Below are 18,362 nucleotides of genomic sequence, written 5' to 3' on the forward strand. Positions count from 1 at the left end.
GTGCATTATAATCAAAATTATAGCGGAATAGTGACTCGCACGAGAAGACCATGAGCGAGTAGTACTTTTATTTGCATTGCCCGTTCCGCTGTCGCTAATTTTCTAAACGCGGTCTGAGAAATATCGTCTTTATAATTAAAGTAAGGTGTTTTCAAAGGCTACTTAACAAAGTCCATTTCCAACCATAATATTAAACACGTATTTTCAAAGAAAATAAACTATGTATATAAATTATAAAGCAGTAAGTTATTGTAGAAATTTTTCTTCATTCAATTTATATAAAAAATCTTAACCGCTCTTATCGTATAGCTTTTCTAATGGACAGTGGAGTATTAGCACTCAGGTCATTGACGTCACAGCGGAGTGCGCCTCTCGAGAAGTGATCTCCAGACTCTATGCGTCATGATGCATCTCTGTATAGTGTTACGTAACCTAAACATCTATTGTAACTTACTACTAGACTATTATTTTTAATTGATTACCATTGTTGTTCGTTTTTGTGTGATTTATAAAAATATCGCGAACAGTTGAACACAGTCAATTTTAAAGACCTTCCTAAGAATTATTGTTTACTTTTTGACTTTCTATCACTAACTCTAATTACTGCGCAGAGCGCAGATGACCTTGTGCCGCCAGAATATTTGAAAAGAACTATACAGAGAATGATATAAGATTTGTAAGTTTGATATTCTCAAACGTAAATCATTTTCGCAAATCAGTTACAACTAGCTTTTGTAAAGAGAAAACACATCGGGGAAAAAATAAACAGTGTTGCACACAGATTTTCCAGTGATCAACATCAAAGAATACCACACTATAAAATGTTTTGTAAACATTAAACAACACGACGTATAAACAATCTTCTCAATGTGGCTTTCATCGACCGTTTATATCTCAACTTGCATTGACTCACTACCGTTTAAAATATATTGCTATCCCTGATTTGTCACAGATATTGACAGGAATGACAGTATGTTTAAAGCAGAGATTTCTCAGGAACCAACGGTAAATGAAGATGCGTTTACGGAACGTAACATTGAGTAATATCCAGGCATAATAAATGAGTAAGTCACACCACAGCGCAGCGTACAGACTTTGGCATGTGCTGATAATGTAATCTATTGATTGTCGTTTCGCAGGCAAATGTGATCAACGTCACGCATCGTCGCCTCCCCTCCGCATACGTTCTAACTATATACATTGGTTAAAATATAACATGGTAGCATATAACAAAGAATACACCTGCCTGAATGGATACTTCGATAATGTTTCTTTATGATTTTCAAAATAAATTGTCTTGTTAAAAACAACATTTATTACCATAATATAAATTGACTTTGTCGGTGGAGCAATTTCCAATTTCCATGTCTGTGAAATTCATTTGACTTCTTGATACGTCAAGACGTCTACTTTCTCTTTCACTTGCTGTTCTATTTTTAATGCTATTATTGTGATTATAAAACCGTTATTTAGAAGAAAGTTATTTTTATAATATGATAGGATTGCATGTGAACACTTTATTATCACAGGAGAAAAGTTGTGACTAGTTTTATTTGAAATTTAGTGTACCAATTCCTAGGTTAGTCGTAACGAGCACCTCAGGTAATTTTTTTTTTGTTTGATGTCGGTTATGCGGGATACAAAAACGAACTTAAATTGTAAATTAACCAGTACACAGACATTCCACAGACCAGTACAGTCTTTAACAAGAAGAAATGACATTTTATATTCATCCAAATTAGAATAAATAAAAAAAACTAACTATTATTACTACTAGCTTTTGCCCGCGACGACATCCGCGCGGAATTAAAAAAAATAAGTAGCCTATGTGTTCTTCCGCACAATGTTCTACATCTGTGCCAAGTTTCATCAAGATCCGTTGAGTCGTTCTGGAGATACTCCTCTAACAAACATTCATCCATCCAATATAAACTTTCGCATTTATAATATTAGTAAGATATACTATGCACAAATAGAAATACTATGGTACCAAGCACACGATTTGGCACTTTGGAAACAAGCGTTCTTTATTCCCAGATGTGTCGAATCTCTCCGGCTACTATATGTGCGTATGTGAAATGTGTCTGCATTCATATACTAGTAGATATAAGTAGCTTTAACATAGTGCGAGCCTTTTGTAACGCAACTTCGCTACCTGCAAAGCTGACGCGTGTGACCGCCGGCCGTCGACAGCGCACAATGCCCTATTCACTACAGTCACAACTTCACTGCCTTCAAATATAACCTGAAGATATATGACTCATATATTAACAAAATAAATATTTCAATTTTAGACTATTAATTCTTAACTATATGTTTGGTCCGTAAATTGTTTCATGTACTAGAATTAATTATCCTTTTTGAATTTCCAGTAATAAAATTTTTACACAGTGTCAAATCAACAGGCTTTTTAGATTAATTCCATTACTCTCGGAGCTAAACATTTATGTAGCTATTTTTCTAATACTAAAGCCATTATTTGAACATAACAATATTCTAGTAATAAAGTCTGCGCTTGTATTTGGATAGTGGTTCAAATCAATTTCAGAGAGCAAAGCATTATATTTGAGAGTAAACATCGCCCAGTAGCAAAACATTTGTAAATTACGCAGTTCAATTGGAAATTGCTTTAAAAGAGCATTCGATAAAAAATGTTGTAAACAGAATTATTTATTCAAAAAAAATATTTGATATACAAACTTATATGTGACTTAAAGAAGTTTTGATCTTTTGTAAAAGAGAAGATTATTTAATAATTTAATCAGTAAAGAAATATTGATGTTAGTTAATTTATTATTCATATAAAAAAATCCTCATAAATCGACCGACGCAACCTAATAACACTATTGTGAACCTCTTTTATTTAATTTCTAAGTTGCATACTTCTGATTAAGATATATATCTTTGTAGAGAAAATATTACTCCAGTTCCAATAAAACAACATATTTAACGCAATATAAAATCTCGAAACTCGTAAACTGTTTAATTTCATAAACAAATCCGAATTCGAAATAAACAAAAGTAACGGATACTTGAAATAAAAAACGATTTCTCAGTATTTATCTTTACATTAAAGGCATTTTTTAAATAATGTGTTGAGAATTTAATACGAAATTGCTCACGAAATGCAAATGAAACGTTTCACTGTATTTATTTGTATTCAGTGTGCACTCTCTCAGGGTCGGCTCCGTTTTACTTTCAGAACGAAGATAATACGGCCAATAAACATATTGCAAGTGTTATGCTAGTTTCACACGAGGGCAGAACAGTGAGGCAGTACTATAAGACTGAACAAGCACAGTAAGATTCAGTCTTGTTGTGCAGTCAGCAGTATTGTAAGCAGAACGAGTATTGCTATTGGTTGAATGCACAGACCGAGATAGAATTATCCTCATGGACAGTTAATTCCGTTAGTATAGCTATTAAAACTAGTCAAAAATATTTTATTAAGAGAAGGAGGCAATTGAGCGACGGGAACAACGAGGTGATCATCGACCCATGGACATCAGCAACACCAGAGGAACTGCAGATGCATTGCCGGTTGTCGAGAATGTGATAGGCTCGCTTCTAGATGGACCCTAATTCTTACTAGTTTGGAAATACCGCCGATATGACACTAACTTTCGAATATGACAAGCTTGTCTCTTTATTACTATGCATTTCGTCACTTATTCTAACTATAACTTTTTCTAGGGGATTGGTAGGTTACTACTGTTTTAGTGGGTTCAAATAATTGCAGTGCTGCACGGTCCTATTGTACCTTGATCTGACCTCGTGTTAATCTTTACTGACTCCTTTGCGAGACGAATTTGCAACTTCATGTGAGGTCAATGGAATATTCGATGACATATCTGTGAAAACGATCGGGCTGGCGACATTATTCTTTTTTATGCAGTGACAAATGTGCACTCAAGCCACTTGATAAATCCGACGCATCCATTCTCAGACGAACGAGGAAATCGAGCAGAATTAATATCATATAAAATAAATACATTTTTATCACAATAATGTCAGATTATGGTATACTTGTTGTTCTTGGTAATACGCATCGAAAATAAATAAGATAAAAAGCTTTTACATCAACATCATTGAATTGAATTCATTTTTAACCGACTTCAAAAAGGAGAAGGTTCTCAATTCGGCCTATTTTTTTTTTTATGTTACTGTGTAACTTCGCAAAGCTATAGAAAAAAATTCATGTCATTTTCAGTTAGTCAGACAGTTAGTGAAACTGAATAGATCTTTGCCTTTCGTTCACATAAACTCACAACTACGAAATCAAGAAACTCATATTTTAATGTAGCAGAACAGTTTTAATAAGTTTTAATCAAGTAATAAAATGCTGGCATAATAAAATACAAGCATTAAAATATTTAGATTAAAAAGTCAAAACCAAAAACTAGCGGTGATACTGACAAGCGTATACTATTAAATATTGGTCCATTTGCAAGTGACGTGGCTCTTCACCGGGTCCTTTGGGTGGAGACAAATTTGAATATTGATTATTTAACTAGATTGGATGTAGTGAACCATACCCTTACACTATCTGCTTCCGATTATAATTATATCTTCCTGCTCGGTTACATTAATGAAGTTAAAATTCCTAATTTCAAGATTAACAAAAGAAATAATAAATAGGACTAATTTCATTAATTAAATGCATGTAGTTTTATTCTTCAACAAACGTTAACTATGAACTATTGAAGAACAAAAATTAAAAAAAACCCCTGAATATCTTTATATCTTTAAAAGCTGTGTATTTTTAAAATATATACAGACTTTAAATATAGCCTGCATGATTAATACACTACAATCTGAGCTGGGAATTATTCCTAAATAATAATTGTGGGAGAGTCGAATCGACGGAAGATGGAACGCACTGAAAGAGAATATTTTCTCTTACTGTGCTCCTATTTTAACCATATTAGGGTAAGTTTATATGGTAACTTTTCTAACGGTTGACGTAAGTCGTAGTAAATACTCTACTCACACTGCTGAACGTTTATGATACTCTTTTGTTTATTTAAAAGTACCACATAACCTAGCGCAGGATCCATCGATGTGTTTGTAGAAGAGATAGAGATGTGGCAGGACTGTGCTAAATATAAAACCATAGTCTTTTGGTTATAGACAGGGCCGCCGTACCCGTGCGTGCAAGGCGTGCACCGCACGCGAGCGGCACATACAGGGGGCGGCAAATCGAGCGTCATGAAAGATAATCACGTAATTCAAGTAATTCTCATAATGCCCTCTCTCTCTAGAGTCGGTCCCTCATGTCTGAGGATCGTGGTCAGCGTCAGGGTTAGTTCTGGAGTTGATGATTCTTTTCCAACGACTGCGGTCCAGCGCGTCCCTAACGACCGCGTAGAAATCAGATGATGACTGGCCCTTCACTTGGTCGCTCCATCTGATTGGTGAGCGGCCGCGCAGTCTCTTGCCGTCAGTGTTCCCGACCACTATGAGCTTCACTAGGCTTTCGTCTCCTCTGCGCACTACGCACATAATGCCCATACGTATGAAAATCATAAAAGACCCGACCAAATGTTTTTTTTTCTATTGATTTTAAGGCGGCATAGTCGGTATTGCACGCGGGCGACGAAACATCTAGTGGCTGGCTTGCTTATAGGCGTCATTTGTTTTTATCAAAAATATTTGTTACTGGCTGTTGCCCGTGAGAAATAATAGCCTTATATACTCCCGCGTACATCAGCTACATTCCAGTAAAAGTACAGTCGAAAACAAAAGCAATCTTGAGGACAAACAGATTTTTTATACATGGTTTTTCTTTATAATTAACGGACTTACATCAAGAGTATTTTTTATAACATACACACTACAATTTTATGAATTGTATATATACTTAGATAGGTATATAGTATTATTGATGTCTTTCTGTATGCAGGAAGCCAAAAGTGTACACACATGACAAAGTCATTAGCACCCGTCGATATCGTCATATTTACGATGTCTTCTGCTCTAAAATACGATGCATTCACCGGTTACGTTACTTCACAATGTGTGATAACGAAATTTTCTCATTATGTTCTTGTATAATGTAATAATGGTATTACTATTATTATTAATATCTTTTCGAATATTGTAAGTATCGTAATATGTTTAAATTATAATAACTTTTGTTGTTTTGTTAGTAAGGTTTTTATTTTTTTTTATTTTTGATTCAAATCGTTACGTTGTTTATTTTAGATTAAGTGACAATTAAATTGACGTTATACGTATTCATTCACCAAATTCAAAATCGGAAATGACATAATAGAACACAAAGGAATTTAATGTGTAAAATTTTATTTAGCACTTTAAAACATAATATGTGACGATTACGTTTTTAAATTTAACGTTATAAACTTTTAAACATATATTAAATTACATATCAATTACACAGTATTAAAATAAGTTATAAAAAAGAATCAATTGGATAAGGTAATTTGAAGTATCCATCAAAACATACCTTCAGGAAGTTGGCGAACAGTTACGCGTAAATTCTTTCAAAACAAACACAATCACTCAACGAAGTTTTTAAAAAGTTAAATTCCTTTGACGTTTAATGAAAAATTAGGCACAATATTGACACTTAGTCCTTGGCAACCCCCTCTGACCTGTTTACGAAAATGTTTAATGCGAGAGACCGTTAACCGATTCAAGGAGCTGCGGAGCAACGAAACGCACATCCTATACATTCGACGAGCGCATCGCGACTGAAACTGAGCTGAATCAAGTCCCCGCCGCCCGCCCTAACTTCGCCACCGCCCAAGCGAAAAATATTTAATAGGTAAGCAAACGGGTTTTTAATACAGTTCTTTCGTCTACGAGTTAATGCGTTACCTTCTTGTTACCTCTATTATACGTGTTTGCAATTGGATTGTTTATTTATAAATGTCAATTGAGCAAGCATCATCGTACTTTTAATATTGTATTATCTCCTCGTATAGAGATACAATATGTTAGATAGACTTTCTTATATTTTTCATATTCTAATAAATTAGATTAGTTAATTTGATTCTAGAAATTAGTTAAGTAAACGTAACTAAAAAGATTTGTTTATAAAAAAAACATTTCTACCTTTTTATTGAAAAGATTAACTAAGTACGTAACATTTTATTAAGAAAATTATACACTTTTATTTGATTTCTTTCAATGTACAAAATTAATCAACTATACCACCTACGTTACAATTATTCTTCATTAATCCAAGGTTCCTCGGTATTAACACGATGTATTGGATTTCCGTTATTAGGGGAACGGTTACCATGGTAACTACAATAATAGGTAGATAAATTCGGTTTACGTAACGATGTTGTGGGATGATATCAGTAATCAGTGTGTATATGTTAGCTTTTAAATTGATATACACATAATTTAATACTGGCTTCAATAATAAATATTGACGAATTGGCTAATTTTCCTTAATTTGTGTTGATTCTGGCTGAAACACAATTGATCTTTGCTGTCGATTCCACCGCGTGCAATTGAGAGGACCTTCGTGGCGGGTGGTAGTTTATATATCCGCTTGCATGTCATTTTCGACGGACAGTCCGGAGAAGACATAAGAAGTATTAAGAAGTTGTTGCAAATTATCAATGTGTCAACTACTGAGTTGTGATGGATCATACAATTCTACCTGAATTAGAACGATTATAATGAAATATTGAAAAACAAATAATCAGTACTACTTTTTATTATTTTTAATTGTATAAAATACATATATATGTACGTTCAAGATATTTTAATGGTAATAAGAAACCAGACGCGAATCTACAATTTTGTTTTGGGACATTTGGGGAAAAGTTTTACGTAGTTTAGACCCAAAAAGTGACGGTGGTTTTTTGGATTCTTTCTACAAAACGTTATTTTCAAATTAACGATAGAATTCAAATGAATCGTAACTTTAATTAATGTCATTAAAATATGTACAAGCACTACCTTTGTGCATGAAAATGCTCGTTAACCGGTAATTAGATATCCGTGTACCTTCATTAACCACACTGGCGAAAGCTTTAAAAGCTGTACTGTAAAAGTGTTCTTCCGTCTAGCTTAACCATTAATAACCTGTTTGATTTTTTTTAAAAAGGTTACCTATTTATTTCTTTTTTATGATTACTAGGATAAAATGTGTGGACTTTCCAACGTTTACAATATTCAGGATTTTATTTGAAATTTGAAAAAAATCTTTCCCTTAATGTCGCTAATAAAAAATTAGCAATTTCGCTACTAATAATTTAGAACGGTTACTTATAAGATGTTTTAAACGTAACTGAAATGAAATGATATGAAATGAAAGCATTTATTTTATTTAACACCTGCGTAAAATATTTTGTATTCCTATGATCTTATATTTTGAAATAGTTATCAGTTATAATATGAATTTAAAAGTTACTGGAAACCTTACATAAAGTCTAATAACACAACGAACTTGAACTTTATGGTGCTGTAAATGAAAACTAAACACTTAAAGCCACTTAAGCTCAGTTTGCACCAAACTTATTGCAGTTTAGTTTTGCGGTGTGTAGTTGGCGCTTATGATTTTGTCCGTTTGCAGGACGAATATTCCTATGAAATATTTCAATATATTCCATCCTTACAAGTATTCGATGCAATAGTGTCACTCTACCAATTACTTCCAACTTTCAACCATTGACCATTTAAATCTACCAACATACAATTTGTCCAACATTCCGTACTTCACAGAACAGTTCTAGATCAAACCAGACAGTTACATATAAGCAAAAACATACCTACAGGGGAATTAAAAAAACTCTTTTTTCTAAAATCTCTGTTAAAATAATACGGCAAACAGGAATTGGAAGCATTCCAGCCGATTTAAGCGCCATCTACATTCTCCTGTGAGTATAGCCATAGCAAAGTAGCTTACTCAAATTTTAGTATTTTGTTATGTTAACGCTAGATGGCGATATTTTCATTTGAAAGGGGTGATATTTAAATATTTCATTTATTTAAAAACATATGTTTTTTTTAATACAACATTCATCCATTCAACTTCGGCAAACTTGAGACAAATCGCAATTTCAGCTTTAACACCCTGAAAATGGATATTTTACACAGTAAAAATAAAAACAAGACTTTTCATAATTAAAATTATTTTATTCATGTATATTATTTGAATACATCAAAAATTTTTGGTGTAACACGAAAACCGCTAACGCCACCTAGTGGCGATGGCCAGCACTAGGCCACTGCACGTTCGCATGTCGTACATCCGGAATGTACCGAACCTACCGCTAAACGCTTACCTCGAATAATGTTTCTCTAAAAAAAATAATTGTAAATTCAATTATACAAGTTAATGTTTAAAAATTAAATACGTTAAATAAACTAACTATAAAATATTAAATCAGTCATTTACAAAGCACTTTCTTATTTTTACAAGTACTACGAACATTAATTTTGTGTACCAATTTTGTATTTGGAGTTATAATGAACTGGGCATATTGCACTACGATTGGAAATAATACCCAAATCGACTGGTTCATTTATTTTATACCAAATCTTTTAAGCAAAAAAAAACTTCCTACAGCCCAATCGTGTTAACATTTAGGTTAAATTACATACTATCATTAAATCTTAATTTTATAAAAAATTATTATAAACATAATCCTTTTAATTATTTCTCAACAACTATTTCCGTTCTACAATTTTTTTTTCGATACAAAAGACTCGAGAATCATTTTCAATATTGCTTTCACTTTCAATTGCACGCCTAATATTTTATCTAATACAATCACTTTGAAACTTACAATCTACTCTAAAAGTCTATTAAACTAAGGAAATGGCATAAATTGAAACTTCCTAAAATTTATGTGCACCGGCCGAGGCCATATTATTTTTAAGTAGCTAAAGTTTCCGATCTAACATTGACAGATACAAAGATGGCGTTTATTTTTTAAATGTACAAACAGAAGATAATCACAGAAATAATGACAAGGTGACATAATTCAAAGTTTAATTTCAATACTGCATTTTTTTGTATTATAAAACTTAAATATGTAAGGTATAGATAAATAGTTGATGTTTTTTTTAGGTTAGCTGTCATTTATAATTTTTTTTATCTTCTGTCAGAAACATCAAGTCAATGTTATTGAAACTTCTAGAAACGATGTTCAAACTTTACTAATTTACTTATTATTATTCGAGAATTTAATAAAAAATTCTTATTTTCGTTACTTTTATGACAATACAAAAACATATAAAATTTAGTTACACAATGTTTTTTTAACAAAATTATCAAATATTTGCAGACAATTGTTTACTTAAAAACAATACTATAAATAACTAAACTCTAATAAAATACTGACAAAGTCCACAATAGAAAATATACACCTTCCTAAAAGAATTAGGTACCTAAAAAATCACAAGCATACATGTTGTAGAATCAAGCTATTTATTATACAAGATATTTACAAAAATTTACATCACAAAAAATAATAAAAAATAATTCAAACGAACACACCACCGAGTTAACACACATCCGAACAAAAAAAAATCAAAATATAAATAAGTAACATAGCTCTCAATATAGAACTACATCTACATTGTCATTTCGTGACCAATTATCATTTTTCTTCTTAAAATAATTCAATTAATAAGCAAATTAAAGAAATTTTTGTTGAATTTTTTTCTTAAATATTGAACGTTTAAAAAAATGTTTTGTTTAAAAATAAAAATTGAAACAAAATAAATTTAATATTAAATTGTTTTCTTCTTTATTATTTTTAGAATTTAATATCTAAATAATAAAATGAAAACAATGGAAAAATACTATTAAATTACATTATATTTGATTATCCATTAAAATAAATGAACAAACTAAGATAAGTTTATTTTCTATTATAAACTGTTTTTTTTATTATTATTGTTGAACATATTTCACATAATAATTAAATTGGGAAATAATTTTGAGATCTAACTAATTCGAAAACCTAAAAAATTATGGTACCAATTTAACATTTTTAGGTTAGAATAAAAACAATTAAAAATACTGTGATAAAATGTAGCGGTTAACTGTTCAAAAATATGTTCATCACGAATTAGTGAAAGCGACCTAAATCTCTATTATTATTGAGTAGTTTTTAGTTTTTTTTTTTTAGATTCGAATGTAATAATTAACAATGCCAATCCTCAATCAAACCTATAAGATCTTAAAAATCATTTGTAAACCATAAAAACTACTAACAGAGATTTTCACATTCGTTATAACGTGATAAACTAATAGATGGTTATTTAACGTAACAGTTAACCGCTTAATTTCATATTAATTAACAAACATTTTGCTTGTTATTTTTATTTAAAACAACATTGTGTTACTTCAACACTTTCGTGGCCAATCAGCCAGTATTTCGTGACCTGAATTTTAAGTAAAAAGTTTTTATTTAAGAGACCATTTGCCTGTGGGCGCCCTGGCCGTTGCTCTGCGAGGGGAAGAGAACTCCTTCATACGTCACTCCATTCAGCTCTATTGACACCACCAGTTGCTGGTCTCCTGTGTTTGCATCACCTGTAAGTTAAAGTTTTTTATTAACCTTAATTATAAAACAAACGACCTTACACGGGCCTTGATTTCAGACAGTAAGTCTCTAATACTTATTGTAATTTCGTTCCAATCAAATGTTAGTATAGGCCACAATCTTACTAATATTATAAATGCGAATGTTTAGATAGATGGATGGATGTTTGTTGGAAGGTATCTCGGGATCGGTGCAACGGATCTTGATAAAATTTGGCACAGATGTAGAACATAGTCTGGAAGAACACATAGGCTACTTATTATTATTTTTTTTTTAAATTCCGCGCGGATGGTGTCGCGGATTTCAGCTAGTCATGTCAGAAAGGACAAAAATTTGGTGCCGGACGACTAATTTTAGTCCTCTTTCTTTTCCCAGCCTTTTCTTATAAGGAAAGGATGGGAAGGGAGGTGGATTTGATGCAGGATGCATAGGAACGTTAAATATTCTTTTTTTTTTTGTGCGTCTCCTCCTTCATTGATGAGGGTAGGCAACGCATCTGCAATTGCCACCTTGTAATATAAAAAAAAATGCCATGTTACTGACTTTGAACGCCTGATTTCTATTATATCATATAATAGAGCTTCATAGTTATCATTAAGATGTTACCTCTGGTTGTGATCTTGAATGCGGCACCGTTGACGCCATTGTTGAGTCCGTTGGCGTTGCCGTTGAGCTGCGGCGTGTGCGCGTGCGCGCCGTGGCTGCCGTGTGCGGGGTGTGCGGGATGCGCGACGTGCGCTGCGTGTGCGGCGTGTGTGACGTGCGGGTGTCGCGGCGAGGTGTCGCGGGGCGATGGCGGACGCGGCGTGCGGCGCTTGGCGGGCGGGGGCGGGGAGCGGCACGCCTCTCGCTTGCCGCCGCTCGCCGTCGAGTTCGGACTTTCGCTTAAATTCAACGCCTCACTGGAATAGAAATTAATATATTAGCTTAAATATTAAAACTATTCGATTTATATTTCAGTTTTTATAAAATAAAATATTCACAAAATAGTTTTTTAATTCTTAATTTATCATTCTACAGTAAATAGAGGTAATTTTCTTAAACTAAAAAATAAAAGAAATAAAAATGGAATAAAATACAGACTCGTACCGCTGCGGCTCGAGGTCGGGCTGCGGGCTGTTGTTGTTATTGTTGTTGTAGAGCGACCAGAGTGTGAGACGCGAGACGTCGATGGCGCTCAACGCGGCCTCTCGCGGCGACATCATTGTACCACCATTGCCAGGAGGCGACTCCGACCCTGTCAATTACAACATTTGATTATCTATGCTAACTTTGTACTTACATTCATATTATTACAAAATAATATTATGATAAAATTATGCCATATCTTAAAGCCTTTTATCTCATGTTCATAAAAAGCATTTACATAAAATGTACGTTATATGTAACAAACGTTATGATACAAGTTTTATACAAGGATTAAAAACATTCCTCTAATCAATCCTTCCAACCAAGACGGATAGGCAAAATTAAAATTTTATTCGACAACGCGATTTCCACGCGATTCCACGATGAGTGAAAAAGTGCGTGTTCCCCGCGGCGCACCGATTCCATATGTTATAAGTTAGAACCTTGGGGTGTATATGTACCATTTCTGATGAGGTCCCGCTGCTGTTGTATCATCTTCATGTACTCGCGCACGCGGTACTCGATGTCGTGCGCGTGTAGATGCGGCGCGTGCATCGGCAGCCGCGGCACCGCGCCCAGCGGCAGAGCCAGCGGCTGCGTCAGCGGCATCGACAGCGACACGCCGCGGTTCAGCGACGGCTGAAACGTAATACAACAATGTTCAACTTAAATACCCGTCTTTATTAAAGCAGCAAAATCGATTCTAAAAGTGTGAAATAAAATAATTTTTCACATTCATCGTGTTACAAACTTTACGTTTAATGGAACACTGAAAGCAAGGGAGCAAACTTTTCCACTCTTCCGCCAATCCACCTCCCTTTCCCATCTTTTCCTAGTAAGAAAAGAGTGGGAAGGGAAAGAGGAACTATAATTAGGCCTCCGCCAAAACTCCAAAACATACTACACCGTGTAATACTAACCATGGCGAGTGCCGCCTGCGCGTCGTACTGTCCCGAGGCACGCCGACCTTCGCGTTTGTTGCCTTCGATGGCCGCATCCAACTCGCTGCGCGTCGACAGATTCTTCTTCTCACACTCGTAGTCGTATAAATACTTCATGTATCTGTACATAATAAATAAAATAACGTTAAATAATAAAAAATAAATAGCCTAAGGGGCTCGTACAAAGTTGATGATGCATGATCGGATGAAAGAACCACCATCTTTGTATCTTTTTCCTATGTATGGTCAGCATAGTATGTACTTCTTTACATTGTTTTCATACATTTGAAGTAAATAGTGTTTTGTAGTTCTTGTAAATTCCAATCCGTCGTTCTTATTCCTCTTAATTTGCTCTAGTTAGTCTATATTTTAAACCTTCATCTTAAAGACAACTTTCGGCATCTCGACAAATGATCAAATCAAGAATAGTTATTGTCACATAAAATTCCAACCTCTATAATATGGTATAACGCCTGCATTGTACTTTGCACTGTGACAAGCCTTTAAATCATATCTTTTAACTCAATAAAGATCAAACGCATTACCTTTATTAGTATAATAGAACAAGCCATTACATTCCTAATCCCATTTAGAGTAGAGTTAATTTTATAGAACATATTGTCAACCGTTCGTTACCATCAGTCATAGGAACTGTTCACATATTTAATGCGACACTACAATGACAATCTTTGAGTCTCCCGACGCGACGCGACGTAAAAAAAACTAGCTACCTTTTCATAAACTGTCAAATGGATGACTTAAATTATACGACATTCGTCATTAACGGTTTATGATTTAATGCGCGGTCAACGACGTTTGAGAGACGACGCATTTTTTTTCTCAGAGGTAAAATTTTAGCTCATTAAATGCTTAACTTGGCCAGAGATTTTCCACTGTGTATAAAATAGATATTTTAATTTTGTTAAGAAAGTTTTTAGAGACAACGATATGTTTCGCCAGTGGACAAAAATGGAAACATAGATCTTAAGGTAATGCTAATAAAATCGACATGAGGCATCGGCGTTAAGAGAATATCTTACGTAACAGTAGTCGCAGAAATACATTCAATGAAGTAGCCAGACATCACAAACCAGACTGGAAATCCTCGCGTCATGCGTAACGGGCCCACTTTGAATACTAAATATAAGATACCTTTATGTTGGACCGACAATAAACGAGGTGAAGGAACTGTGTTGAATGATAAATAGGAAATTATATTGGTCGAGATGAGTTAGAAGATATTAATTATGAAGTTGTCATATTGTCGCGCTGGACGTACGTGGCCATTGTCGACGACGCTTTGTCTACAGCTCGTGAGAATTTGAATGTACGCACAAAGAAAGTCGAAACGAAGCTCCCGGCTTGGACCACACATATATTGGAACCTATTTTGATGTATATTAGAACACTCGAATAGAATCTAACCGAAGCAACAAATAAATCTATACGGTCTAATGGTGTAAAACGAATTCAGGATACATGGAAACATTAATGTCAAGTGAGTAGTTAATGTTTACGTTCTACGTCTATTTTAAGTCGCGTAAGTAACGCATGTGGAAGTGCATTTTATACGGCTGGGAATAAGCATCTGCAAATTTTACAGCACATACAGTTGTATAACATTTAAATAGAAACGATTCTAATCTTACTTCTGACTACAATATTATAAATGCGAAAGTTTAGATGGATGGATAGGTCGGTGGTTGGATGGATGGATGAATGGATGGGTGGGTGGATGGATGTTTGTTTGAAGGTATCTCAGAACGACTAAACGATTCTTGATGAAATTTGACACAGATGTAGAACATAGTTTGGAAGAACACATAGGCTACTGAATATATTTTTTTATTTTTTTAATAGCTAGTCTTCTATATTACAGTTATAGAACTAAGTTATAGAATTCAAATCAATTCACTAAAACTGTATCTACTATTTTGGCAAAAGTTGCTGGAGTAAAGTAAGTCTCACAAAGAGCTGTAGAGGTAGAACTATTTTGACAGTTAGTGTGTTTTCAAATAATAGCAGTACAGCAATATCTACTGCTCACGAGTGACACTAGAAGACTTACTGTGTACGCAATGTGAATGCTGCGGAGGTGATAGAGGACGGCAGTCGCAGACCCTTGATGATCTCCTGCCAAAGCTTCTTGTTGATTACTTCGACGAGACCGCCGCGCGCTATCACCAGGTTGTACAGCTCGTATAGATCCAGCACAGACTTCGCCATTATCGGCAGCCGGTTTATAGGAGTGCCTGCAACAATGAAATATTATCTTAGAAATTATAAAGCAATAGCAAAATAAAATTTCGACAATTTACTACAAAGATTTTTTTTCTTTCGGTAGGAAAATGTCAGAAATGGTTTTGAGCTTTTGAGTTTATTTAAAAGTATGTAATTAATACACAGGATTAATAATTTTTTTATTTAAATTACAACACGTATTTGCCAATCTTATTAGACTACGTGTTTTTTAGGTTACGAACAAGACAAGAACACATCAAAGCGATACCAACGACAAGGAAACGAGCTTCGCGGGCGAGCGTTGCGCCGTAAGTCAGATCGTTGCGCGCTCCCGCTGTAAAACCCTTTACAGCCACGTCGTGTAAGGGCCGTAAAACTCGTAAAGCCCGTAAGATCCGTAAAACCCCTAAAGCCGGGAGAGCGTGCCAAATCGTATCGCATCGCATCGCAAGATCAATGATTTACGAGCGCAGATCGACGGCGTTTTACGAGGCGCGTTGCCGGCGCGCGCCGCTAGGTGGCCGCGGAAGCAGTACTAGCGGACGCTTTGCGCCACTTAACACTTGATTTACAGTAATTTGGCGGCTAAACAACGCCCGGATTACGTGACGTCGGAGCGTCGAACTTAAACACGCTTTCTACTGTTGTAGCGAACGATGTACACCTAACGTATTTATTTACAAAATGTTCGCTATAAAGACTGTCTTTATATTACGTTTCACGAGTAAATTAAACAAACTGAAAGATTGAGTTGATTTGATCCGACAAATTCAATTTCTACACTTTTTACCTAAAAGGTATTATTGTTGTTCGTATCTCATTCATTATAATTAATAAGGCTTCAAAATTGACATATATGTAGGTATGTACATAAGTACGTTGTAGAAGGGGGCGAAAACACGGGCAAAGCGATCGTTTATTGATGAGAGCGAGGCATTAACGAATGCCTAAACGCCTATTTGTCAGTACGCCTTCCCGTCTGCACTTAATCATGGAGTTGGTTATCTGGAACGGGTGGGGGGAGGGCTTAGCAGATGGGGGGCAAACGTCACCTCTTCCGAGATTAATTGCCGTTTTCATGTTTCGAAGCAACTTTGGGTGATGCGATGGGAAAGTAAATAAGGAAAATGAGATAAACAAAGTAATCCTTACGGTCGTATGTTGATTGATATATGTATGCTTGAAAAAGAATTAAGAAGTCAATATGATGTCATTGTGAGACATATATACAAACATACTTAAATATACCATAATGGATAAAGATAACTGATAAAAAGCGCAGAATAACTACAACTATTTGTTCAATATTTTATTTTTACAAAAATGTCTAACTTTAGTCACTACGTAACATAGTCGTTTTATAATTTCCCAAGATAAAGGTAATAGGTGTAATATTAAAATTATGACTACTGGGAAGGGAAACATGCACAAAGGGCAAATGAGCGATCGCGTGCTGATCGAGCGAGCTAATGATAAAGCACGACCAGCGCCTTTCCCCGCGTCGCCCTACCGCGCCCGGCCACCGGCTAATAGTTTCTAAACGGAATTGCAGAGACGCGGAACGTGTTATCAGACACGGAGCCGGCGGAAAGCGACCCGTTATCCGGACAAATAATAACTCGGTTGCGAGAAGCGGCGGACAAAAGCTATTGTTTATGAAAGCGATCAGCCTAATAACGATTTCCACAAACCGCGCCCCGCGAGCCGGCGGAAAACGCGCGATTCGACGCGCGTGTGTCCGACCGCCTGGTCGCGCGGCTGCTAGCACCCTGCCGAGTCGAAAACCCCTCCAATCCGACAACTAATGTAGACTCCAGCCGTACACTCGATTCGGTCGGTTAACCAGTAATTTACGACGTATGCTAAATCGCCGCCGGAGCCGATCTAATCGCGCCCAATTGTGACAAATTATTGCTTTTCCTATGAAAACCTTACGCTAAATTTGTATTATGAATTTCACTTTATGGACGGGCGTCAGGTTTATGACGTGGTGCGCGCGATTCTTTACCGCAATAGCTACAGTGTTGCACGCAGTGTCGCTCGCACCTCCAGCGATATTTATTGGCAATCGATGTCGCTTAGAGCAGCTAACTCTTTTGTACAACAAATGTGCATGTGTCATAAATCCTCAGCTCGACGCCCCCCGATCTCTCGATAAAGGGTTGTAAATAACTAACGATTAGCTCCTTTAATCTTATTCGAATTTTTAAGTAGTCGAAATTAGGTTTGGTGTAACTTTTTACGGTCAGATTTAAGTTTCACACAAATTTTGTGGTTTTCAAATACTTATTCTCAATAAAGACATTAAATGCAGAACATTTGTAAAGTTTTGTCACAAATGAATGATGATTGCAACATAAGTGGAACTTTCGTTGGAATTGGTATGTAGATATAACGTTACAAAGTTGATATAAGATAGTGATTCGATTAAAAGTTGGGAGCGACGCGGACGATAATCGATCGGGGCAAGAATCGACGCCTCCCGCTTATCGAAGCTGTATCAAGGGCCTCTATA

General features: G+C 35.2%; 1 protein-coding gene across 1 annotated transcript in view; it reads right to left on the minus strand.

The window, feature by feature from the left end:
• Positions 1 to 11,303: 11,303 nt before the first annotated feature.
• The window catches only part of LOC106716620 (protein dead ringer), a 103,327-nt gene continuing 96,268 nt past the window's right edge, over positions 11,304 to 18,362 (minus strand). Inside the window, exons 5-10 of the mRNA XM_045681527.1 lie at positions 15,675 to 15,858; positions 13,586 to 13,727; positions 13,127 to 13,304; positions 12,627 to 12,774; positions 12,144 to 12,439; positions 11,304 to 11,527 (exon numbers count right to left, since the gene is read on the minus strand). Of these exons, the coding sequence (XP_045537483.1) occupies positions 11,403 to 11,527; positions 12,144 to 12,439; positions 12,627 to 12,774; positions 13,127 to 13,304; positions 13,586 to 13,727; positions 15,675 to 15,858 (1,073 nt within the window). The 3' untranslated portion in view covers positions 11,304 to 11,402. The remainder of the gene's footprint in view (positions 11,528 to 12,143; positions 12,440 to 12,626; positions 12,775 to 13,126; positions 13,305 to 13,585; positions 13,728 to 15,674; positions 15,859 to 18,362) is intronic.

The sequence above is a fragment of the Papilio machaon genome, chromosome 16 (assembly GCF_912999745.1).
Source record: "Papilio machaon chromosome 16, ilPapMach1.1, whole genome shotgun sequence".
NCBI classification, from domain to species: domain Eukaryota; kingdom Metazoa; phylum Arthropoda; class Insecta; order Lepidoptera; family Papilionidae; genus Papilio; species Papilio machaon.